General features: G+C 39.2%; 1 protein-coding gene and 1 pseudogene across 1 annotated transcript in view; one reads left to right on the top strand and one right to left on the bottom strand.

Moving 5' to 3' along the window:
- Dnah12 (dynein axonemal heavy chain 12) overlaps nucleotides 1-26,974 on the bottom strand; it is a 175,415-nt gene that overhangs the window by 97,780 nt on the left and 50,661 nt on the right. The window contains exons 22-34 of the mRNA XM_076544093.1: nucleotides 23,672-23,866; nucleotides 21,505-21,626; nucleotides 21,125-21,407; nucleotides 16,785-16,904; nucleotides 16,336-16,492; nucleotides 15,087-15,259; nucleotides 12,864-13,016; nucleotides 12,347-12,586; nucleotides 11,592-11,837; nucleotides 11,124-11,243; nucleotides 4,851-4,960; nucleotides 1,725-1,908; nucleotides 1,272-1,412 (exon numbers count right to left, since the gene is read on the bottom strand). Of these exons, the coding sequence (XP_076400208.1) occupies nucleotides 1,272-1,412; nucleotides 1,725-1,908; nucleotides 4,851-4,960; nucleotides 11,124-11,243; nucleotides 11,592-11,837; nucleotides 12,347-12,586; nucleotides 12,864-13,016; nucleotides 15,087-15,259; nucleotides 16,336-16,492; nucleotides 16,785-16,904; nucleotides 21,125-21,407; nucleotides 21,505-21,626; nucleotides 23,672-23,866 (2,244 nt within the window). The remainder of the gene's footprint in view (nucleotides 1-1,271; nucleotides 1,413-1,724; nucleotides 1,909-4,850; nucleotides 4,961-11,123; nucleotides 11,244-11,591; nucleotides 11,838-12,346; nucleotides 12,587-12,863; nucleotides 13,017-15,086; nucleotides 15,260-16,335; nucleotides 16,493-16,784; nucleotides 16,905-21,124; nucleotides 21,408-21,504; nucleotides 21,627-23,671; nucleotides 23,867-26,974) is intronic.
- Nucleotides 15,412-16,194, top strand: LOC102919596 (large ribosomal subunit protein uL2 pseudogene; annotated as a pseudogene).

Raw genomic sequence — 26,974 nt, 5'->3', positions numbered from 1 at the left:
TACAGATATGAAAAGAATAAGGAGCAAAGTCGAACACAACAACACAAACCCCTCATGTACATGGATGGAAACAGGAAAGCACTGAAGAGCATGAGCCCACCGTCAGATGTGCAAGACCCACTAAAACCAATTATTACTGATTAAGGGGTGATCTCTAGAAAATGGGCTGACTTCGAATGTGCAGGAATGACCCTTCGGGTGCAGAGAATTTTATGCATCTTTATTTTGGTAACAGTTATGAAAGTGTACAAATACATTAAAATCATAGCATCTAATTTTAGAATTTTATGTCCATTTACTCCCAATTAAAATAAATATTATAAGACTTCCATTGTCTAGTTCCTTTATATATTGCTCATATCCCAGGGCAATATTTTACAGAAAAAAACTGAAGTATTCAACTTTAAAAAAAATGAGACTTTCATTTTCTTCTAAGATATTAAAGTTCTATGTGAAATTATAAAATTGAAATAACTTAGTTTTTTTATGTGTATGAGTGTTTTGCCCAAATGTATATCTGTGCACCATATGAGTGCAGTGCCAAGGACTGAGCTACAGATGACTGTGAGCCACCATGTGGGGGCTGGGAATCAATGGAACACAGATCCTGGGTCCTCGGGTTCCCTGAGGAGTAGCCAGTGTTCTTAATAGCTAAGCAATCTCTCCAGCCCAACTTGATTTCTTGGTAGATTACTGTGGTGGCTTGGATAAGAATGCCCTCCATAGGCTCATGTATTTGAATGCTGGGTCATCAGAGAGTGGCATTATTTGAAAGGATTAGGACGTATGTGTGGCCTTGTTAGAAGAAGTGTGTCACTGGGTTTGGGCTTTGAGGTTTCAAAATTCCATGCCAAGCCCAGAGTTTCTCTCTCTGCCTATGGATCATGATCTAACTCTCAGCTACTGCTCCAGTGCCTGCCTGCCTGCCTCCATGCTCCCTGTCATGATGACAATGAACTAACCCTCTGAAACTCTAAGCAAGCCCTCAGCCAAACGCTTTCTTTTATAAGAGCTGCTTTGGTCACGGCGTCTCTTTGCAGCAATAGAGCAGTGACTAAGACAATTATTATGTTAACACAGAAGCTTTAATATAAAATTTAATATAAAGCTTTCATTCTATTAAAAAACAAAAAGACTTACTATAGCATAGTCTTTACTAAAAAGAAAATTTATAAATGTATGCAATTTTTACTCGCCTTAGCTTAATTATATAATCCTAGAATTGCTTAATTATGTCTGAATAAGCTCTGCTTTAAATAACAGTGACTTACCTTTTTATTATCATCCAAGACTGTATTCATACTCTCTATCCACAAAGTGTCAATAGGACCATCAAATACAACCCATTTCCGATCAGGGGTTTCTGCTAAGGCAAATTCTCTAAACGTGTTTGCCACAATGCCATCAGTCCACTGAGGAAAAAAGGAAAAGCCGAAAAGCCTCCTTCATAAAATAAATTTGATTTATCATTAAAAACATAGAGATAAGCCGGGCGGTGGTGGCGCACGCCTTTAATCCCAGCACTCGGGAGGCAGAGCCAGGCGGATCTCTGTGAGTTCGAGGCCAGCCTGGGCTACCAAGTGAGCTCCAGGAAAGGCGCAAAGCTAAGCAGAGAAACCCTGTCTCGAAAAAACCAAAAAAAAAAAAAAAAAAACATAGAGATACTTCTAGATTCTTGCTTTAATATGTACTGACAGAGGCAAGAGTGTTATCTTGTACATTACCTCATGAGACACTGGGTCAAACTGCCCAAAAAGCTGGCCCATAGTAATCGACTTCGGGTTTACAGTCCTGTACATGACCTTTTCTTCCTCTCCATAATTGCGTTCATTCATAAGACTTAACGTATCAGCCAGCACGTGCAGGACTTTTGTCTTAGCAGCAAAAGGCTCTCCTACCAGCATAAAACTATGAAAGATGGTAAAATATGACCAATTAAATTATTTATACCAGGATAGAAAACGTCACTCTGTGTTAATCACCATATATAATTTTTGAATTTCTAAAATGTTTCCTCAGATAGATGAAAATACACTTCACTTCTACACTGATCAAATCTACACTGAATTTTCCATGTTCATAACACTATCAAAAAATAGGCTATAATAGAAAGTCTCTAAATGACAAAAAATATTATTTACATATTCTTAAAATAAAAGCTAACGCATGAGAAGAAGTGTTTCTAAAGCTTTCAGTTGCTGTAGTGGCACAGTGCTCTTTACCAAAGATTTCCACACCCCCTCCTGGCATGCAGGCCTCCTTGCCACTCCGTTGGAAACATGAGGTGACTAATTCCAACCAATGAATCACACAAGGTAGGTAATTGCCAGTAAGGGAATTGACAGAGCTCTGTCACCCCTCTAGCAAGAATGTAATCCACAATGGTGAGGTGGTGGCTGCTCTTTATGACTATGATAATCAGAGTCTCCCCGATAACCTATACATGAACGTACAGTATGAACGAAAAAATACACCTTTGCACTGTAAATCATTCACATTTGGGCCCTGGTTGTTCCTACAGTGTAATCAGCCCATCCTAGGGAGGATGTTCTTGCCATAATAGAAGAAAACCAAAATATATGGCAAATGAAGTCTCCAGAGGATAAATGATTGACAATTGCTGTTATACAATGGTAAAACATTTGATGAATTTAATCATTTAGATAACTTGGAAGACAGATAACACACCTAATGAAGGGGGGAAGGGTAGTGAATAAATACAGTGTTATTCGGAACAATGGAAGGATATGGCTGGATTTAACAAGAAATAATAGCACAGAGGATGTGAGGGAGGTCTGTCTGCAGGTGGGTGTGTAAGAGGAAAGAGGGAGTTCAGGAATTCAGGGACCTGGAGAATTCTCATGCACATTGGTAAAAAATTAAGAACACTTTTCAACAATGAAAACTCAGAATGACATAAAGGATGAAATCAAGGACAGAGCTACTTTATCACATTATTAAAATCTATGAAGAATTAATGTGGTTCTCAGTACAGAAGTCTCCCAATCTTTGGAAGTTATTGTGCTGATATTTTATTTGTGCTGAAATGTGGTGATATTTTATTTGTATGTTAATAAAGTTTGCCTGGAGATCAGAGGAAATAGCAAGCCAGTAAACACAAAAGTCAGGCCCTAATCCGGTCACATGGCAGGCAGAGTCTCTGTGTGCTCAAGGACACACTAGGGAACAGCCAAGCGTGGTGACACATGCCTTTAATCCCAGTACCAACCATAGAGACCTGGAGGTCTGTACAGACAGGCACTGACAAGGAAGTGAGGTAGTTGGGCTAAGAGCCAATGAGAGGGCAGAACAGCAAGGCAATAAAGGAGCAGTTAGACAGGAAGTAACCCCCTTTTGGTAGCTGCAGAGCTGGAGAGGTAAGGTTGGTGGCTATCACTATTTCCCTGATCTCTAAGGCTTTCACCCCCATATTTGGCTCCGTGTTTCTTATTTAATAAGACCATTTAGAAATTTGTCTACAAGTTATCTTCTAGTCCACCAGTAGATACCCAAAACCATGTGTACTATAGAAGTGCATACAATACTATATTTTTCCTGCATATTCATAACTATTATAAAGGTTAATTTATAAATTGGACATAGTAAGAGACTAACAGTAGCTAGTCATAAAACAGAATAATTACACTAATATTCTTTGAGAAGATTATATGACAGTCCCCTCCCCTCAAATTGTGAAATTGTCCTTTTAGCATTTTTAGACTGCAGCTAGTTGATTGTGGTTAAATAAAGCCATGGAAATAAAAACTGTGGGTAAGGAGGGCTACCATAATCATTTTAGGAGAACAAGGCTTGATGAAAACAGGCTAGAGGCATAGAATCTATAAGCCTGACAGGGTTAAGGTTACCACAAGGATTTAGAGAAATATGACACTAAAACTGTACTTAGGGCAGATGGAGGATAAAACACATAAAAGCTGCTTAAATTTCTGAAGATGTCTACTGATTTCTACCTGCTGATTCTGTTCTAACAACATATATAGTACTCAACCCTGGATGCATGAGGATTATTTACTATTCCCTCATTTTAGTATAAGTTTGAAATTTTGCATAATACAAAGTTGTTTTCTTTAGCTTTACAAAAATCATGATTATTAGACCCTAACTTTCTGTAAACAGGAAATGGCTGGAATCATTTTTCAGTCACTATGAATAACATTTTTTCTTTCTTGTTTCTTCATGCATATTGAGGAAAGAAGACAAAAATAGAAAGACCTTTCAAAGGTTAAGTCTAGTCCCTTGGAAACAGCTGATGAGAAAGTCCCTCTCAGGAAACAAAAATCAAGCAGAGTTAGATCCAAAATGTTATAAAGAGCCTTAAGTTTACACAATTAAAGAGACCTTGTAAAGGAAAAATACACATAATATTATGAACACAAAATTACATATCTACTTTAATAATACCTTATATAATCAATTGTGTACATAAAATATTTACAGCTGCTTGGATAGTTCCCTACAAGGAAGAGATCCTGAAGCTTAACTTCCATTAGTTTCACAGTAAATCCATCTCTGGATATGGGGCCATCATGTGTCCAAGTGGATTTCAGAATTGTTACCCAACAGTGTGTTCCTCCAGTTCCTGAGACAGGATCTTCTTATATAGGCCAGTTTGGCCTGGAGTTCAAGATCCTCCTGCCTCAGATGATCATAAGCTAGGGTTACAGGCCTGCACCTCCATTCCTGGTTCTGTGTTTTTTGCTATAAGCTACTGAGAAAGGAGAAGTTATTTGTTCTCTAGTCCTCCTAATATAAAAAGTTTATTGCTTCTTTTGGTTCTTTAGTTTAATTTAAGATAACATCAAACTATGGCAGATAATCAATACTCTTACCCATGTCGAACAATCATCATTTCATATGTCTGAATAATTTTTTCAAGAAAAAATTTAACAGGCTGAAGATTATGTACTTGGCAGGTTTCATATGCACATTCCAAAAATTCCTGAAATAAAAGTGGAATGTGTTTCTGTGAAATGTTATTAAAAGTCATGTTAGAAAGTTTTATATTTTCAAATTAAAAAGAATAAATAAAACTGAAACGCCTTTAATATATCAATGTAAGTTATTAATGATCACAACATCCCAGCACTGGATATATGTTAAATAAAAATAATTCTTTTTAATGGTGTATGCCAAAATTCTGTTTTTGGTTAAGACATAAAAGAAAATGCTAGATAATCCTTCATATCACATAGCAACTAGGAATAAACAGAGAAGCTAAAAAAAATCATTTAAAATTTAATAGCCATAAGGTACAATAGATGCAAATCATTCTGAAGGAACTTAAGTTCAGAAATGGTTTAGTCTTTCCTGGGTGTCCTGGCTAGTTTTCTGTCAACTCAACTTGACACAAGACACAGTCATCTGAGAGCAAGCTAACCTCAATTGAGAAAATGCCTCCATAAGATTGGGCTGCAGGCAAGCCTGTAGGCATTTTTTTCTTTTTTTTTTTATTAAGAAAAAATTTTCATTCATTTTACACACCAATCAAAGATCCCCCTCTTCCCTCCTCCCGCCCCCCAGACTCCCCCTACCCACCCCCCCATTCCCCTACACAAGAAGGCAAGACCTCCCATGTGGAGGCACATCCAGTAGAGGCAATCCAAGCCCTTCCCCCTACCTCAAGTCTGCAGGAGGTGTCCCATCATAGGTAGTAAGCTCCAAAAAGCCCCCTCATGCACAAGGGATGGATTCTGATTCTACTGCCCCCCAAGCATATCAAGCTACCCAATTGTCTCGCCATGCAGAGGGCCTAGTCCAGTCCCATACAGGCTCTACAGCCATTGATCCCTCTAGTTTGGTTTGGTCATCTCTGCAGGTTTCCCCATCATGATCCTGATGCACTTGCTCATAAAATCCCTCCTCTCTCGCTTCGACCGGACTCATAGAGCTCTGCCTGGTGTTTGGCTGTGGATCTCTGCATCTGCCTCCATCAGTCACTGGAGAAAAGCTCTGTGATGACAGTTAGGGTATTCACCGATCTGATCACTGGGGTAAGCCAGTTCAGTTCAGGCACCCTCTCCACTATTTCTAGTGATCAGACCAGTGACACTGGTCCAGCCCATTGTGGGTAGTGCCATCCCTGGGCTGGTGGTCCTAGGTTCTATAAGAAAGCAGGCTGAGCAAGCCATGAGAGGTAAGCCAGTAAGCAGCACTCCTCCATAGCCTCTGCATCAGCTCCTGCCTTCAGGTTCCTGCCCTGTTTGAGTTCCTGTTCTGACTGCCTTCAATGATGAACTGTGATATTGAAGTGTAAATGAACGAAATTCTTTCCTCCCTAAGTTGATTTTGGTCATGACATTTCATTGCAGCAATAGAGGCCTTAATAAGACACTGGGCAAACACAGCTAAGCTCTTTTAAAGTCCTGCTGGAGGAAAAGACCTATACTACAGTTGGATAGCACACAAAAACGTGGAAGAATGAAACTCATTGTTAACAGTAAGTATACCCCCAAGAACCAGCTATTGGGCATATGCCCAAAGGATGGTTCATCCTCCCACAGAAACATTTGCTCAACCATGTTCATTGCTGATCTACTCATAATAGCCAGACATGGGAAACAACCTAAATGTTTTTCAGCAGAAGAATAGATAAAGAAAATGTGGTATATTTACACAATGGAGTATTACTCAGCCATTTAAAAAAAATGGAATCATGAGATTCACAGGTAAATAGATGGAACTTGGAAAAATCATCTTGAGTGAGGTATCCCAGACCCAGAAAGTCATATATGGTATGCACTTGCTTATATAGCTTATACAGCTTATAGCTGTTAAGTCAAAGACAACAAAGCGACCATTTGTAGAACCACAGAGTGTAGGAATAGAGTAAGGGGGACAGCTAGATCTTGTTAGGAAAGGGAACTAGAATAGATATGTAAGAATTGAAGAGGTCAGACTGGAATGGGGGATCAAGTGGGAAGGGGGAGGAGGGATGGGAAGAAGGAATATGAAGAGAGACAGTTAAACTTAAGGGGCATTTGAAAGGTAGTATGGAACATAATATAATAGAAGCTTCCTAAAATAGATACATATATGAAGGTAATCTAAATGAAATTACCAAATAATGGGGAAGACAGTGTCCCAACTGGCAAATGAAGCTTCCAGCATCAGGACTGGGTTTCATCTAATTGAGTTGTTGGCCAAAGCAGTCCCATGGCAACCAAACAACCCAGGCTGTTGCCAAGACTGTAAGTAATTCTCCACAAACTGACAGCAAGATCCCTTGCTGAGGACATCTACACAATTTATTGAATATAGAGAAGTCGAGCTGGGGTCTACACAGAGCCTTCACTCCTACTTCTAGCATCTTTGGTACAGGAAGGCACTCCGTATGCTACCAAAGGAGAAACCGACACCAAGCCAGCCACAAATCCTTTGATCTACAACGGTATCCTGCCTGCAAGATACACTAGGGAAATGGTGACACAAAGCTTGTGGGAGTAGCCAACCAATATCTGAAGGCCCACTCCATGAGATGGAACCCATACCCAGCACTGCTTGGGTGACCAAGAATCAGAGATTAGATAGCCAGGAGACCTAGGGTCAAACCAAATACTACTGTTCTAATTCCCATAGCAATAAAGTGACTCCTAATGACATTCTGCTATACTCCCTACATTCACAGATCAGTGTCTTACTCAGCCATCATCAGAGAAGCTTCCTTCTGCAGCAAATAGAAACAAATACAGAGACCCACAGCCAGGCATTATGCAAAGTGTGAATGATCTTGGAATACCCAGCCTTAAATGGGACATCTCTATCACGTTCCTCCCCTCAGGGCACAGGGAACCCCATGATAGAGGAAGTGGAAAGAGCCAGAGGGGTTGGAGGATATCAAGGAGATGGGACCATTTAAACCAACATTATTAAAGCTCATGAGAACTCAGGGAGACTGAGGTAACAGGCACAGGGCCTGCACCAGGTCCTTTGTGTATATATTATGGCTTCCAGCTTAGTGTTTCTGTGGGATTCCTGAGTGTGTGAACGAGTGGGTCTCTGATTCTTGTGCCTTCTCATGGGCTCTTTTCCTTCTGTTTGCCTTGTCCAACTCTGATGTCTTAGTTTTGTTTTTATCTTATTATATTTTATTTTATAATTATCCCTTAGAAGTCTGTTTTCTCATGAGAGAAAGAAAGGGAGTGGATCCAGATTGGAGGAGAGAAACTGGGAGGAATAGAGGGAGAGGAAACTATATTCAGTGTATATTATGTGAGAAAAAGAAATCAATTTTCCTTTTTTTTTTTCCAGACAAGGTTTCTCTGTGTAACAGTCCTGTCAGTACTGGAATTCACTCTGTAGACCAGGCTGGCCTCGAACTCACAGAGATCTGCCTGCCTCTGCCTCCCAAGTGCTGGGATTAAAGGCATGCACCACTGCCGCCCAGCTAGAAATCTATTTTCAATAAAAGAAAAAAATTGTTTTACATATGAGATAGGGGCCCACTCATTAATTCCAATGTGACTATCTAGTGGCACCAGTACTATTTTTTGGAAAAATTATTCCCTAGCCCAAATGAGTTGACTTGATACCTTGTCAAAAATTAGTAAGTATGGACATTTTTTTCTCTGCAAATTCTCTTCTGTTGTTATATTTGCCTATCCATATGTCAGCATCACTCCATTTTAGTCATATGCCATTTTATTATGTTTGGAATTGAAGTGTGAATCCTCCTACCTTTTTTCTTTTTTTTGTTCACCTTTTGGTTCTGTGTCTGAACCCACTGTCTTGCTAATGCTAAGCCTGTGTTCTACAGTGAGCTTTATCCACACTCTCTGGTTTTTCTTCGTCTTTCAAGATTGTTTAAACTGAGTGCCTGGCAGTTACGTGTGACTTTTAGAAAGACCTTCTAAATGCCTATAAAGCCAACTGGGATTTTAGTGGAGACTGAATTGATGCTGTGGATCAGTTTGTGGAAAGCTGTCATCTTAACCATTTTAATTTTCCCAATCTATGAACATGAGATAGTGTCCCATTTATTTAAGTCTTGTTTTGCTTCCTGTCCCTTCCCTTCCTCCCCTTCCTTCTTCCCTCCCTCCCTCCCTCCTTCCTTCCTTCCTCCCTCCCTCCCTCCCTCCTTCCTTTGCTCCTCTCCCCTACCCTCATCTTGAGGTGTAGCTCAGAATGGCCTTGAACTTATAACCTCCTGCTTCATACTCCTTGATGCTGCGTGCTGGGATCCTAGAAATGCACTATGTCACTAAGCTTGTTTACTTTTGTTCAGTGAAATTTTGTAGATTTCAGAGTGAACATTTTGCACTTTTTACCAAATTAATTCTTAAGAATTTTATTCTTTTTGTTGCTATTGAAAACAAACTATTTTCTTAATTTCACTTTGGATTGTTCAGTATAAACATACAGAAATGTGATTGGATTTTGTATGGTGTACCCTATAGCCTTGCTAAACTGTGGATCTCTTGTGGCTGGGTGGTGGTGGCGGCGGCGGCGGCGGCGGCGTACGCCTTTAATCCCAGCACTCGGGAGGCAGAGCCAGGCAGATCTCTGTGAATTCGAGGCCAGCCTGGTCTACAGAGTGAGATCCAGGACAGGAACCAAAACTATACAGAGAAACCCTGTCTCGGAAAAACAAAAAACAAAAAAACAAAAAAAACCTATGTATCTCTTGTCATTATTATTATATAAGTTATTCAAGATTTTCTATACAAAATCATATCATTTGTGATTAAAGATAGTTTCACTCCTTGCTTCCAGAACAAACAAAAAAACAACAAAACAAAACCAAAAGAGTAACTTTACTGTCCAATCCCAAAAACTATAACACAATAATGGCAGTGGGTAAACAAATTCTATCTCTAGTAGAAAGATTAAAAGACAAAACTATTAAAGGTAAAACAAGTCAAATGTAATTAAGTGATACAAATTATAAGAAGATAAAAAGTGTGATACTAAAAACATAAAATGTGGGAAAATAAGAGTTTAAGTGTAGCATGTAAATGTAAATTAAAGTTGCTACCAACTTTAAAAAGCCAGAAACCCTGTCTCGAAAAAAAGAAAAAACAAAACAAAAAAAAAGCCAGCTCTAAATCTGGTTTATGTAAATCTTAGGAAAGCACAGCACTATAGGAAGCCTTCAGACAACAAAGGAAACAAGAAAAAACAGACATGCAAACAGAAAACAATTAACAAGATACCCTGAGTTACTCCTTACACATCAGTAATTAATTTGGACTGACTGAGCAGGTGAAAGCATGGCCACCCACCAAGCCTGACAGCTTGCATCTCACCCCTGAGAACGGATTCCTGCAAGCTGTTCTCTGCCCTCTACGAGACACAAGACCAAATTATCTGCTGCTTGCAACCTCTTATAGAACACCCAGAGAGTGAAAGCAAATGGACAAAAAGACATTCTGTGAAAATAAAAATAAAAAGAAAGCAGAGGTAGTTGTACTTATTTATAAAAAAAATACATAAATATTTACCAATAGTAAAAGAGTAAAAAGACAAAATAAACTTGAACCCAAAACTGTAAACTAAAATAATAAAAACTGAAAAGGCAAACGAAGTCTTCAGCAATGACAATGAAGACAAAGCAGTTATAGTTGGACGCCCAGCACCGGACCCCTAGCGACAGACAGCAACACTAAGGCTCTCAACATTCACAGACAATCCAGACACCAAAGCAATAAAGAAACAAATGAGTCACACTTCAGTCCAAGTGGAGCTAATAACAGACCCAAGCATTCTCACCAACAGCACCAGAATACATATTCTTAAGTATGAATGAAAAAATTTACAAAATGGACAATTATATTAAGATACAAACCAAACCTTAACATATTTAAGATAAAATCATATCAAATACCTTTTTTATTTTTAAACTTTTTCTGTTTCAAGTTTTATTTGAATTTTGAGTATTTTGATGGTCACAATAATTACAGTGGATTTTGCTAAACCTTTAAAGACCTAATATCAATGCTTCTCAAACTCTTCCAAAAAATTTTTGAAAAATAGGGAGTGACTCCAAACTCCCCATTATGAAACTATCCAAACAGAATAAGGACCCCAGTTTAATAAAGGTTTGTAAATAATTGAGCCGTCAGTTGAATTTATTGTACAGAGGAAGTCATTCTCATGGATTCACTTACATTATAGTCAGCTTCAGGAAGTTTAATACCAGGAAATAAGTCACTAGTTATTCCATTAAATAAAGGTATGTCATGTGATAGAAACTTTGGTTCATTTACATCTTTAATTGATCGAAGAAGCTAAAATCACAAAAAGGACAATGTAATTTAATTGTCTGCACTTATATGCACACACACACACACACACACACACACACACACACATACACATTTTTAGCCAAAGTCAGTTTATTTTATATTGCTCATAGCATCCCCATAATGAAAAATTAACACTATGGTTATCAAACCTAAAGGCCTCTGTATTAATATAAAGTACGATAAATAACCTAAAAGTACAATTTCCACCTTACCTAAAAGACTTGGAGCAACAACTCTCTCAGTTGCCGTGCGCGGTTCCTGATTGATCTCACTAAAGACGTTATATTTCCACTAAGGTTTTCAGAGTGCACATATTTAATTAACACTTACCAATATGTCCTCATTTTCATCGGGATATTTTAATTTTAAGTTTCCAGCTGCCACTAAAACCGCTTTCACTGCTCTCATTCCATAGTCATAATGAAATTGTGAGGAGAGCTGCTCCGAGCAAAGCCTGTAGGTCATTACGATCTTCACAGACAGAGGCTTTGCATTCAAAAACCCGTAGGAGTAGAGGGAGATTTCGGCTATGAGGGCATAGTTTGGAACCATCATAGCTACCGTTCTAAAAAGAACCTGAGGCATATAATAAATCAAATATATTACTTATGCAAAAGAAGTCATTTTTAAAGCTGAGCAGAAGCAGGATCAAAAGATGCTGATAGCCAAGTTTATTCCTTAAATGCAACATCTATTTATAAACTATTTTTTCAGCAGTAGCTAAATGTTATGTAATTGGTAGTTTTAGATTTCTAAAAACGCTTTAGAAGCTAGGCATGGTGGCATACATGCACAATCTTGACTACTCAAGAGATTGAAGTTCAAGGCCAGACTAGGCAATTTAGTAGGACTATCTCAAAATAAAAATAAAAGCAGCCTTGGGAGGCAACTCAGTGGTAGAGTGCTTGTTTAGTATGCCTGAGCTCAAGCCTCTGCATCACCAAACAAATGAGAGTTTGAGGCTTACCTTATACCAGAGGGAAAAGGGGGAAAGAAATGGCAAAATAGATGGAGGAGTTTATAACAGTTTGAGTGGGTTATGCTATTAGTTTTGATTAACAAACTTAAACTCTCAAAAAAATTACCTTGAGGTTGTCTGGCAATTCAGAACGTCCTGCGTAGCCAGGATTCATGGTAATAGCTACAAAACAGTTCGGATTGAGCTTAAGTTCTGTCCCTTCAAAAACAAACACATCCAATTTCTGTTGAATGGCTCTCTGAATGCAGAGAATCTGCTGGGCCACCACTGATAACACTTCCAGTTCAATTCGATTAAATTCATCAAAGCAAGCCCAAGCACCTGAAGAAGCCAGTCCTTTAAAAAACTAAGGATATGGGGGGGGGTGTAAATGGTGAATTCTCTTAAGAAAGGACATCATTTGTAAACAAAGAAAAACAAACAAACAAAAACATTTGACCTTCTAAGTCAAAATTAAAAGTTAAGCTTAAAAAGCTCCAAGGATATTACCAATGTCATCACCACTAAAATCAAAGTTCAAGTAACACTGAAACTACAGCCCAGTAATATTAATGAGCACGTGACTTTGCCTCAGTGTGCCCAGGTAGACCTAGCAGTAAGCCTGTAACATTTGACATTCCTACCTTTCCCATTGCTAGATAGTCTAGCCCATCAGAGCAGTTGAACACCACACACTGTACAGCAAGAGCTTTAGCCAAGTCTTTGGTGGTTTCAGTTTTTCCTGTACCTGCTGGCCCCTCTGGCGCACCTCCGAGGTTTAAATAGAAGGCACCTATCTGGGAAAAAAAACAACAACAAAAGTTATGTGTGAAAGGAAATCTATGATCAGCTAGAAAAAGAAACCAAACTGGAGAGTTGCTGGCCAACTGAATCTATCTGTATTTGTAGCTTCAGGGAAGCCAGATGTTATTATATTGTCGTTACTTTTTAGCATAGAACTTTCTGGCTGTAAGAACTGTTATCTAATACTTCACAAATACATAGTTTCCCTTCAAGAACAGCGAATCGAGCCCTGAGGGAGTAAAATTAATTCAGGATGATTTCCTTCAGAAAGCAGATGTGAGGATATTGGTAGAAGATAATAAAGATAGCTTCCAGATAGCTAATTGAGGAACAAAATAAGTAATACAAATGGGGTCCGTATTTGGAGGACAAACAATGTATCATCTATGATTTCTCTAGATTTTACCTTGGAGAACATAATGAACATACCCTTGGTATGTTCTCCATTTTCTGCATCCCCCAAAGAACTGCTCTGTTATTTCTTTCACCAATATTATTGCTTTCTACTTTGTATTGCAGCTAATATGCATTCCTCTTTTTCATTAATCAGAGTGTGAATTCAGCAGTGTATGAATTATTTCCCTAATAAATCATATGCACAAGAATCCTCATTTCATCTGTGCTAGAGAATTCAATTTTGTACGCTAACCTACTCAGCATTAAATGAGTTGCTGTTTCTTCACATCCCTCCTCACGTCCCAGGTTGGCTTGGCAAGTGTAGCAGACAAAAATACAGAATGCATAGGGAAACTTTAATTTCAGAAGAACAGTGGATGACTTGTTAGCAGTTCTCTTGCTTCCCTTGCACTATTTAGAGAAAACACCACACACACACACACACACACACACACACACACACACACACACACACACACACACCATGTAATGATGCTTCAGTTAATGCTAGAGGGCACCAATCACATGTGTCATACAGCCTCATTCTGTTGGCCATGCCATCTAGTTTCGGGAAAACATCTCGTTTTGCAAATGCATATTTTGTGGCATTTACATGAGACATGATTGCCTAAAAAATATTTCCTAGACTGTATCTCTATCCTTAAGTGACATACGAATAATTTTTTAATCACTTGAAATTTAGATTTACCCAGGAGTCCTATATTCTATTATTATCATTATTGTGGGGTTTTCATGGTTGTGCTTCTATCTCCCACGGCTGCTCAACCAAGCGCAGGCCTGTGCAGTCCCCTCCCTGAGTTCTGACAGCACAGTAACTGGGAGTCCAGGGACACAGCTGTGCTCTGACCTTCCCATCATCTCTCCAGTACTCCACTGGTTTTGTCTTTTATCTTCAGTACCTTTCTTTTTCTAATTAGTCACCATGGAAGTGACCTGAGACTTGTATACAATAGAATCCAAACACGTTTGTATGCTGAAAGGGGGCTGAGAAGTAAATACTCAGGATCACAATGCCACATAGAGGGGACTTGGGGGTGGGGCAAGCTAAGCAGCCAGGTAAGCGGGATTCAGTCCCTGAAGGCAATGGGAGAAGGCAGGACAGGCTCACTCTTGAAAGTGTCTTCTTCTGTGGCACATGCACACGCTGTGGCACACACCAGCATTCTCATTTACCTGCACACATTTTATAGTATATATATATATACATATATATATATATATACATATATATATACATAATATCATAGATCATATATATGATATATGATAAAATAATTTGAAAAACAGAAGTAGGGGTTAGGAAAGGATAAGTGCATCAGATTATTTGGGATAAGTTAACAAATGAGGGGCCGAGAGATGGCAAGCAGGTGAAGGTATATGACACCAAACCTGATAACCTGAGTTCAATCCCCAGGTCCCATAAGGTAGGAAAGAACAGAGTCCTAAAAGTTGTTCTCTGACCTCTACACATGTATTGCTTCATGTACACACCCCCACACTCTCTCCCTCACACACACACACATATAAATAATTGTAAAAATGTTTTAAAATAAATGAGGTTAGCCAATATTAAATTTGGACAAGAAAATATATTCTGTACCAAAAAGTATGATTTAATGTGTAAACAAAATGAGTTAACTGCATACCAAGGTTCTGTAGCATCTGTCAGTCAGAGGAGTTATGACAAGGCGAGGGGAGTTACCAAGATACTCATATGCATATTTTACATTGCAGTTAATGATACGAACTCGTGCATTCTCATATTCCCAGTAATAACGAAGCTGAGCAAGCCACTGGAAATCTGTATCATGTGAGACACCTAGAAAGGATGAAATAGGATCATGAAGTGAAAATATTCGAAAAGTAATCTTTTATGATAACAGCAAATATTAAAATAATTCATGTTTTCAAATTAAAGACCATTCCAAGGAAATCATATTAAGGAAAAACAACGCCTCTTTTGGAGTGCTTGCTGGCAGACTCGCCGCCATGGGCCGTGTGATCCGAGGGCAGCGGAAAGGTGCGGGTTCTGTGTCCCGCTCGCACGTGAAACACCTTAAGGGCGCCGCGCCTGCGTGCTGTGGACTTCCCTGAGCAGCTGGCTCTATTGAGGGTATCATACTATCATTCATGACCCTGGTCACGGCTATCCACTCGCAAAAGTGGTCTTTTGTGATCCCTACTGATTTAAGAAGCGGACGTCCTGTTCCTCACCATAGAGGGAATCCACACTGGGCAGTTTGTGTACTGTGACAAGAAGGCCCAACTGAATATCAGCAATGTTTAGCCTCTGGGCACCATGCCTGAGGGTACTATTGTGTGTTGTCTGGAGGAGAAGCCTGGGGACAGGGGCAAGGTGGCATGAACCTCTGGGAACTATGCCACAGTCATCTCCCACAACCCGGAGACCAAGAAGATGCGAGTGAAGCTGCCTTCAGGGTCCAAGAAGGTCATTTCCTTGGCCAACAGGGCTGTTGTTGGTGTTGTGGCCGTGAGGGCAGAACTGACAAACCTATCTGAAAGGCTGGCCATGCCTACCACAAGTACAAGGCCAAGGAGAACTGTTGGCCACATGTCCGGGGTGTGCCCGTGAATCCTGTGGAGCATCTCTTTGGAGGTGGTAACCACCGGGACCTTGGTGAACCCTCCACTAATCGGAAGAGATGCCCCTGCTGGGCGCAAAGTTAGTTTCATTGCTGCCCGCTCGACTGGGCAATACACGGAACCAAAACCGTACAGGAGAAGGAGAACTAGAACTCAGGAGCTAATAATAAAGTATGTCCTTCGGCAAGACAAAATCAAAAACAACAACCAAACAAACAAAACCCACTCAAGTCTTTGTTTCTTAGCAGCTATTGATATTTTACATTTTATATAAAAGAAAAAGTCACCTACCCATGTCAATCATGTCCATAACGACGTCCCTAGCGTGTACATCAATGGTAACCAAAGCGCCCAGTGTGATCCTGGTCTGCTTAGACAGCTTTCCTCTTACTAGCTCTACGATATCATTTAGTTGGTACTGGAGTTCCTTGTAGTACTTCTTTAAGCCCTACAAAATAACAAAACAATCTAGTTGACGTTATGTAGATATGTATGTATATGACTCAAAACACTATATTTACTTATTTAGGAAATAACCATGACTTCATAATCTATTTGAAAATATAAGTGAGTTACAGAGTGAATTTGTGTAACCCTAGTAAAAAATAACAAACTTTCCAAAATTTGTATAATTTTAATGCATATAGAAATTGAGGATATTATCTTTGCAAAGAACAGACAAGCAAACAAAGAAATATGAAATGAGAAAGAATGTTGTTTAAAATCAAATAATGCTTTACCTCTGTTCCACCACTTATAACTTCCTGTGTCTCAGAAGTCCAGAACATTTGAGAAACACAAAGCACAACCTGGCCAGGCCACTCTCTGACCCAGTCTTTTCTTGCAGATTCTGGATAAGCCTGAATAATTAAAATTAATTTCTATCTTTAAAAGGTTACCAAAGAAAAGAAGTCTGTAAACATCTAACAACAATTTTTATGTTCTTCTGCTGGGTTAGTTGTCAAGTTTTTGATGAACAATACACATTATTTCTATTATAAGAAGAATATTTAAAAAAAACCATTAAACCATTTAAAAAGTCTTACATAAGGAGGGTGAGGGTTATGAGATGTATAATTTGTGCATGTACAAAAGCTTGAAAACAAGTCAAATACAGTATGTATATTGATGTTGAACTTGAATTGCAAAGGAAGCTTCTGGTTAGTGTGGTCAGCTTGACAGAATCCAGTCACCTGGGAGACCGGCCTCTGGGCATGACTACAGGGCTTGATCTTGATTAGTTAATTGATCCAAGAAGACCCGTCTTAACTGTGGGAGGGACCACTCCCTGCGCAGAGGATTCTGGAGTCTGTAAAGTGGAGAGAACTGAGCTCTAGGAAGCATTCAGGGCTCTCTCCTTCCTGGCTGTGGCTGCAGTGCAGCCCCCTGCTCCGGCTCCTGCTGTCTTGACTGCCACAGAGTACCTTGAATTGTGAGCTAAAATAAATGCTTCCTCCCTGAAGTTGCTTCTATGACGTTATTTTATCATAGCAACAGGAAAAGTAACTACGACAGAGACCATATAATATATTTAAAAACTGGGCTAGTGTGAGACCCAAACAGGAAAAATCTACCTTGAAGGTTGAGAGTTCTGTTTGCAGTTAAGAACAAGATCCTGTTTGTCCCATGTTTGACCTATCTGCACTGGATATGCTTGACCACATGCGGGCAGGAGGTACATGGGCAGGAAGTACGTCATGATATTCGTTTGTCCCTGACTGGACCTGGTGGAAAGTACAGTGGCCCCATGGTTTTGCTTTTTTAAGTCCCTGTAAAACATGACTTGTGGCCATTTGCTGGGAACTCCAGGGCAGTCCTGGCCAGAGCCCATCCTCTTGGCCAGTATTTAATTAAAGCTTGCTTTAAATTTAGCTTAAAATTGTAGTAGTGGTCTTATTCTTACTTGGTGGGATTACTACTAGTAGTTAGAATGTCTGTGTTACTTATCCATAACTTTTCTAAAACTTACATAACTAAGATATACAATTACATTTAGTATTTAAATTATTAAACTTATTAAATTATTTTAACAATCTGTGCATTTGAATTTGAAATATACTTTCATCTACTACTAATACTTTCACGTTTCAAAAGTTTTAAATATATTTTGAAGGGAAGGTTTAACAGTTTAAAAATAGCTTGCTTCATAGTGGAGAGGTGCTTGAACTGGCCTTCCCCTGTAATCAGATTGGTGAATACCCTAACTGTCATCATAGAGCCTTCATCCAGTAACCGATGGAAGCAGATGCAGAGATCCACAGCCAACCACCAGGCCGAGCTCCGGGAGTCCAGTTGAAGAGAGGGAAGAGGGATTATATGAGCAAGGGGGAGTCAAGATCATGATGGGGAAATCTACACAGACAACTGAGCCAAGCTTGTCGGAACTCATAAAATCTAGACTGACAGCTGTGGAGCCTGCATGGAACCGAACTAGGCCCTCTGCATGTGGGAGACAGTTGTGTAGCTTGGTCTGTTTGAGGGGCCCCTGGCAGTGGGATCAGGATAGATCCCTGGTACATGAGCTGACTTTTTGGAACCCATTACCTATAGTCGGATGCCTTGCTCAGCCTCGATGCAGCGGGGAAGGGCTTGGACCTGCCTCAACTGAATGTACCAGGCTTTCTTGACTCCCCATGGGAGGCCTTACCCTTTTGGAGGAGTGGATGGAGTGGGTGGGGGGAGGTGGAGGGGCAAGAAGAGGGAGTGGGGGATGGGAGGAAGTGGGAGGAGTGGGGAGGGGGAACTGTGGTTGGTATGTAAAATGAACAAAAAAATTAAAAAAGAAAATAAGAACCTCACAAATTCTTTATTCTATCGTCACATTGCACAAATAAAGAAACTTAACCATGAAAACAAAAAGTAGCTTGCTTCAATAACAAATGGTAACAGCAAATAACAATTATAAATTATAAAGACTTTGTAGGATGAATTTTGAAGCTGATGATAATGAAAAGTATTCTTTTAAACTAACACATCAAATATAAGAATATAGATATATTATTTATAAAATATTTTTATTAAAGTACTTATAGATAAATTCAAATAACAAAGTAACATAAGCTCTGAAGAGAAGTAATAAATGCCAGGTATGTGGCAAGTACATTTTTTATGTCAATGAAGGCAATACCTCATGGACAATGTTGATGCTTTCCTATATATTTTTAGTTTGTTTGGAATCATAGAGAAAGGAGAAAAAAATCAAGATTTAATTGCAAAACCATTGAAGCCACAGAAAAGCTATCTCAAGAAAATTTTCAGTCTGGAAAGATTGCTCAGTGGTTAAGGGCATGTACTACTCTTCCAGAGGACCAGGGTTCAGTTCCCTGCACCCACATCTGGCGGCTCACAACTGCCAGTAACTCCTGATTCAGAGGGATGCAATGTCTCTGGCTTCCATGGGCACCTGCACTAATGCGCACACACTCTCACACAGACACACATAAATACTACACATAGTTCAAATAATAATACTTTTGAAAGGTAAGCTTCACAGGGCCCTTTAGTGAGAAAGGTTATCTCACTCAAGTAATGACTTGCTGGACACAGGCTGCAAGGGCTTTTAAAACTATGCTCACCACACAAATGCTCCTTTGTGGTGCTTAAGATAGAACAAGGGAAAATATATATTTCAAGATTAGGATAATTTGGTTAGCCTTGAATGAGGTATATAAAACATCCAGGTGCTATATTTACTTCAGATTTATTAAGTATCTCATGTATGTTCATCTTATTTAGAATTTTACAGTAGTTAAGTTTCAAAAAGCAATAAGTGAACCAGAAAATGTATTTAACATGTTTGAGCAGATCTGACCTGAAGATCAGCAAGTATTAAAGCACATGACTATTTGCCTACAATAAATATGTAAGTAGCACTGCAATGTTTTATTTCTTGGGTTTAAAAAGTATTTGTTTACTTACTTATTGTGGGGGTGGGTATGTGTGAAGAGTGCATGTGTGAATATCAAAAGACAACTTGTGGGAATCAGTTCCCTCATTCCATCATATGAACTCTAGGGAATTAAACTCAGATTATTAGGCTTGGCAGAAAGAACCTTTACATGTTTAGCCATTTCTATGGTCTCTATTTTGCTTTTTGAGACAGAGTCTCACTTTGTAGCCAAAGCTACCCTGGAACTTATGTAACTGAGGTTGGCCTCAAACTTGGGGCAGTCTACCTTCCTCAGCCTCTCCAGCTACTGAGATTGCAGCTGTGAGCTACTATGTGTGGCAACATTCTAATTTGGACATTTATGAAATAAAATCCTGATTTTTCAGAAGCCTCTGCAAACCTACTTCTCTTCCAGGCATCCCCCTGAGTAAATCTCATCCATGTGCTCATGGAAAGACTATTAAAGTAATTCTTGAGGCCTCCCCCTCCTCCCCATTTCACTCTACAACCAATTTAAGGCCTGTTGAAATTAAGATACAAATATATTTCTCATCCATCTAATTTGTTCCATATTTCCCACCAACTGTCTAGTGTCAGACCACATCTTCTAGGCTAATACAAGGGTCTCCTAATTTGTCTTCCTCTTTTGATAGTCTGCTAATTCATTTTTTATACCATAGTCTTACTAGTATAAAATATAAACCAGATTATGATTTCCCCCATTAAAATATTTTAACCTTCCTATGTACAATAAAAATGAACCCCTCCCTTCTTATCTTCTTTCTGCCTTCCTTTTTCTTCATTCTACCCCAGATACAAAGATCTTCTCACAGTTTCTTACAGATTCTTGAATCTTCCTGAGCCCAGAGCCTTTACACAGGACCCCAACACATTCTTTAATTCACTCTTTATCTAGCTATTTTCTACTTACCCTTCATATCTCCGCCTCAGTCCAACTTCCTCTATGAGCCTATTGCTGGACCCTCTCCCATGCTAAAGTCATGTACTCTACTATTCTCTCTGATGATACATCTTCCTCTTATAACATACCTGTATAAGTTATTATATATATTATTCTCATCAATTCTTACTACTGATGTAGAAATAAAGAGAAAAAAAATCATGTCACCAAACTAACCAAACAGCCCAGCATTTGTAGACTACAGCATGCATTAACCCTAGGAAACATACCAGCCGGGATGCAGCAATCACGTCATGAATACTTCTGAGCATCAGATCTTCAACTTGAATGAGCCACTTCTCTACAGCACCCCTTGCTGCTGACGTGGAGATCAGTGCAATCAGCTCCACTCGCTCACCTTCAGAGCTGTACATGGCCTTAATGTCCAGGTTAGGCAGGAACTCCAATTTAGCAATGCCTTCAAAGCATTTTTTTAAGTGTGGCTGAACTCTGAGTGGATCTTTGGTCTCTGATAAAATCTCTAACATTTCATCATTAGATAAAAAGAAAAATCTGGAAAAGAAATATGTGAATAAAAAGGTTTTAGTGACAATTCACCACACACCAGAAAAATGTTTTAAATTATAGCACAATTGATTATCTATCATACCGAGGGAAGAAAAGTCGTTTCTTTTCAAGATACGCATTCAGTCCCTTCATGATTTTCTCCAAAAGGTCATTGCAGTTCAGGAGTTTTTCTAATAAGCCTGTTAAAGAAGTAGCAACAAGAACCTAAAAGACACAGAGTCATATGAGACACACTTACATACTTGGTATTAATACACACATGACTAATGATAAGGTTTTTGAAACTTTATAAAATTAGTAATGGAACATCTCCCCCTTTTTTGAGACAGATCTCACTATGCAGCCAAGGCTGGACATGGACTTGTAATTCTCTTCTTGCTTTAGCCCCCCAAATGGGCCACACCCAGCTTTGAAATTTCTTTTATAACATAAAAAATACTAAAATTCACTAAGTCATACATATTATAGTCCAAGGGCATTAGTTACAAATGATGCTATCATTATTGTGTATATTTTATTATATTTTAGTGACTTTTTTATTTTTTTTTGGTTTTTCGAGACAGGGTTTCTCTGTGTAGCTTTGCGCCTTTCCTGGAACTCACTTGGTAGTCCAGGCTGGCCTCGAACTCACAGAGATCCACCTGGCTCTGCCTCCCGAGTGCTGGGATTAAAGGTGTGCGCCACCACCGCCCGGCGACTTTTTTATTTTTAATTGTGTGTATGAAATGAAGGTATGTCTGAACATGGGTTTGTGCATGTGAGTGTAGTGACTTGTGAGGTCAAAAGTGTCAGATCCCCTGGAGCTGGAGTTGCAGGCAGCTGAGTATTGCTAGGAACTGAACTTGGGTCCTCTTGAAGAGTGGGAAGTACCCTTAGCCATTGAGCCTTCTCTATAGTTCCCCCTCCTATGTTCTTTTGAATAATATGGGAAGAGTCTTGTTAGGATGGTGTATGATTTAATTTTAGCTTTTACAATTGTAAGCTTTAAACTTAACCTACAGCAGGGTTTTGGCAATCTATATCTCACTGACCAAATCTAGCCAGTTTTGTATGATCCTCAAACTAAGAATATTTTTATACTTTCAGAAGGTTAAAAAATTAAAGGGAGGCTAGGAACGTAGCTCAGCTGGCAGCATGCTTGCTTAGCGGGCATGAGGCCTAGGGTTCTTTTGTCAGCACCGTGAGTAAACTGAGTGCGCTGGCACACTGCTGCCTCCCAACATTCCACGGGTGCAGGAGGATCAGAAGTTCAAGATCATTTTCAGCTACACAGAGAATTTGAAGCAACTTGGGCTAGAGACTCTGTCTAAAAAAATTAAATTAAACCATAAAAATGAAGCTAATAATGCTGTTTCATAATGTAAGTGACCATGTTGTCAGTGTCTATAAGCAAGCTTTATTATGGTAGAAACATACCCAGTCATTCCATGTTAGTTCTGGCCGCTTTTCACCGTATGACGGCAGAAGCAAGCATTACAAAAGAGACTCCGTGCCTCACAAAGCCTACAAAATGTATTAACTAGCTATTTACAGAAAAATCTAATCTATAAGAAGAAATCATGAACTGAAAAGCTCCTAAAGTCAGTGAGATAAAAATCCTTGAAATCCATCCATTTCTGTAACTAATTCTCAACAAGTCTAGCACTTATTTGGTTTTTCTCAGCATTGGAATATGTTATTTCTTAAGTTGAATAGATTTTAAAAGTAGATGCATAGCTATGATGTATGCTGAATGTGTAAAAAAAAAAAACCACTGTTTTCAACACTAGAATCCTACCTAAGGTACTCTTAATAGGAAAGACACATAGAAAATAAGACCATTTGAGAGTAGATTCATGTCCTCTAATTAACACTTTCAAGCAAAGAAAGGACTGCTTAAAGTGATCAAGCATTCTCCACCTCTTCTTTATCTCATTGTTTTATGTATCTGTTTACTTTGTGAAGTGATGGACAGTGGTTGTAGATAGTGGAAGTCAAGTGAGATAACTATTCATCTCAAGTGGTTGGTTACACTATGCTTATACATACATACACACACATATATGAATGAGTTGCAAGTACTATTATTATGAATTGAAAATGAGATTATTTTGATACTTTTGAACTTATATTTTTATGAACTTTCCAATTTGTATACAATGAGTAAGTTTTATTTTAATAATCAGAAAAAAAAGCCAAATGCTTTCTTTAAAACCCCTAAGGTTTTAACTAAGGTTCACCTACTACAGGAAAGAAAACAAGCACTTCACCTTTGGATCTTTAGCACAGAACTTCATGATATCCCTCCAGTTTCTGTCTACTGTCTGAAACTGACGTCCTTCTTCTGGCATCTGCTGCATGATATCCTCAGAGCAAAAGATAGGCTCTAAGTACAGCCACTGAGCTTGCACTTTTAACCACTCATCAATTGTTTCCTGTATTCGAATCAGACGGTCCTCCCAGGCCTTAATAAAAAGTATACTGTACTAAATTCCAGTTTTTAAAAGAAAAACTATAAATTATAGCAAGAAAAAATATTAGAATTCAACTCTGTTTTAATATCAACACAACACAACTTATACCTTAATATTATTTATAGGAATCTCATGTAGGCTTAGAAAAAACATGGGAGATATAACAAGCTTCCCTAAACCAAAGGAACTCACATTTGGTAGTGATTGTAAAATTATTTCATTTCATAATCTCTCAGGGAATCAACCCAAATCTTAAATGTATGTGCTGCTCTACACCAGTGATGATCAACTATGGATGATGTTGTCCTCCATACCAGGTAATATTTCAGAGTGGCTGAAATATCACAATGCTAATTATTACAGCTAATAGGAAGAGGATACTGCTAATACCTAGTGTATGGAGACCAGACACACTGCTAAATGTACTTCAATATGCAGGGTAGTCCCCATCGTGTAACAAGTCTTTCTCTGTCCCACCATCCAGTACCCAAACAATGACACAGACTTATTATTAATTATGAAGGCTTGGTCTTTAGGCTTGTTTTTAACTATCTCTTATAACTTAAATTAACCCACATTTTTATTAATCTATGTTCTACCACATGGCTTTTACCTCTATCCCATTCTGTGTGTCTCTCTCATGCCTAGATTCATCTCCTACTTCCTCTCTCCTAGCCCAGAAGTCCCACCTATACCTCTTGCCTAGCTATTGGTCATTCAGCTCTTTATTAAACCATCACAGCAATATATCTTCACACAGTGTACAAATATCCCACCATAGCCACGACGAAGAATTATTCAGCCCAGGACCAGAGAGGTGGCTCAGTGAGTAAAGGAACTTGCCACCAAGACTGACATCCTGAGTTTGGTGGCCCAAATGGGTGCTACACAGTGGAAGGAGAGAACTGACTTCTACGAGCTGCTCTCTGACCTAGGCACATGCACTGTGGCATGCCTACATGCACACACACACACACACACACACACACACACACACACAGTAATAAATAAACATAAAGAAAGAAATGTATATAAAAAAGAATTACTTAGCCCCAAATATCAATAGTGTAAAGTTGAAGGATCTTGCTCTACATCAGCACAGTTTGAAGAAAACTGAAATTAAAATTTGAAAATAAAATAAAATAAGCCTCCTTATCCTCAGAGATTGCCTAGAGTTAATAAAATATTTCTCAAGTGTATGTCGTAAGGTCTTAGGTTTGGAGCTTCATCTCTCTTTTTTAAAACATAAAATCGCTAAATTTCTCTTCTTCTTTTTTTTTTTTTTAATGGCTGAGATCTACATGAACAGCCTGGACATGAGTGGGAGCAATGAACGGCGAGGGTCGAGGGAAAGAGAGCAGGAGATCCCACCTGGATCAAGAACAGAGAGGGAGAACAAGGAATAGGAGACCATGGTAAATGAAGACCACATGAGAAAAGGAAGAAACAAAGTGCTAAAGAGGCCCACAGAAATCCACAAAGATACCCCCACAAAAGACTGCTGGCAATGGCGAGAGACAGCTGGGACTGACCTACTCTGGTGATGGGATGGCCAAACACCCTAATAGTTGTGCCAGAAACCCCATCCAAGGACTAAGGAATCTGGATGCAGACATCCACGGCTAGGCCCTGGGTGGAGTGCTGGGAGTCTAATTAGCGAGAAAGAGGAGGGTTTATATGAAAATTGTTGAAACCAAGGTTGGATAAAGCACAGGGACAAATAGCCAAATGAATGGAAACACATGAACTATGAACCAAAGGCTGAGGGGCCCCCAACTGGATCAGGCCCTCTGAATAGGTGAGACAGTTGATTGGCTTGATCTGTTTGGGAGGCATCTAGGCAGTGGTACCAGGTCCTGGGCTCGCTGCATGAGATAGCTGTTTGAAACCTGGGACTTATACAGGGACGCTTGGCTCAATCTGGGAGGAGGGGACCTGGACTGAGTCTATCAGGTCGATCTCAGTCCTCGGGGATGGTCTTGATCTAGAGGTGGTGAGAATGGGGGGTGGGCTGGGGAGAAGGGGAGGGGGGCAGGAAGTGGGAGAACAAGGGAATCTGTGGCTGTTATGTCGAACTGAATAGTATTGTAAAATAAAAGAAAAAATAAACAGGATAAAAAAAAATAAATTTCTCTTCTTAAACAAGAACTTTTTAACAAACACACACACACACACACACACACACACACACACTCACAAACCAGTCTGATTTGTAGGAGCATATCCAATGTTATGTTTTCTTTAGAAACAACTATTGTTTTCACCAAATAATGGCAGCCAACATCAACTATGAAACACTACTTATGGTTAAACATTTCACCTTATAAAAATGTGTCAAGGGCGTTGGTGGCGCACGCCTTTAATCCCAGCACTCGGGAGGCAGAGCCAGGTGGATCTCTGTGAGTTCGAGGCCAGCCTGGGCTACCAAGTGAGCTCCAGGAAAGGCACAAAGCTACACAGAGAAACCCTGTCTCGAAAAACCAAAAAAAAAAAAAAAAAAATGTGTCAAAACATCATTATGTATGGTACAAATATATACAATTGTTACTTGTGAGTTAAAAATACAATTAAAAATTATATCTGGTTTTTTAAAAATCTGCCTTGGTTTGAATCTCAATTCTGTCATTTAATAGCTAAGTGAATTTGGGCAAATAGCCCATCCTCAGTTTTCTGAACTATTTAGACAGATAATAACAATGCCTACCACGAAGGTCTACTGTGGGGAAAAAAATCAGTAAATGTGAAACCACTAGACAATGACCAGTATGGTTAACATCAATCAAAACTGGGTCTACAATCCAGTAACTTGTCTTTTCCTCAATTTATATAGCTCCCAGTTAGAAGGCTGACCTTATTTAGTTACCTAACAGGAACTTAAAGGCTTAAAGTGCCAGTGCTTGGGTTGGAGGACAGAGCTGCTGACCATAAAGACCCTGTCAAGTTGTTCTTTGTTTCAAATAAAAGCAAGGAGCTTGGTTAAATCAACCACGGTTATCCAGCTCCTCTTCCAGGTAATGTAGAATGATTTGGGGGATTTCTTGTTGCTGTTTATTTGAATAAATGTAGGGGAACTTCTCTCTACCACCTTTAAACATGCAA

This window comes from Peromyscus maniculatus, chromosome 9, assembly GCF_049852395.1.
Source record: "Peromyscus maniculatus bairdii isolate BWxNUB_F1_BW_parent chromosome 9, HU_Pman_BW_mat_3.1, whole genome shotgun sequence".
Classification (NCBI taxonomy): Eukaryota; Metazoa; Chordata; class Mammalia; order Rodentia; family Cricetidae; genus Peromyscus; species Peromyscus maniculatus.
Note: the sequence above shows the minus strand (reverse complement) of the source record. Positions and strands in the feature narration are given on the sequence as shown.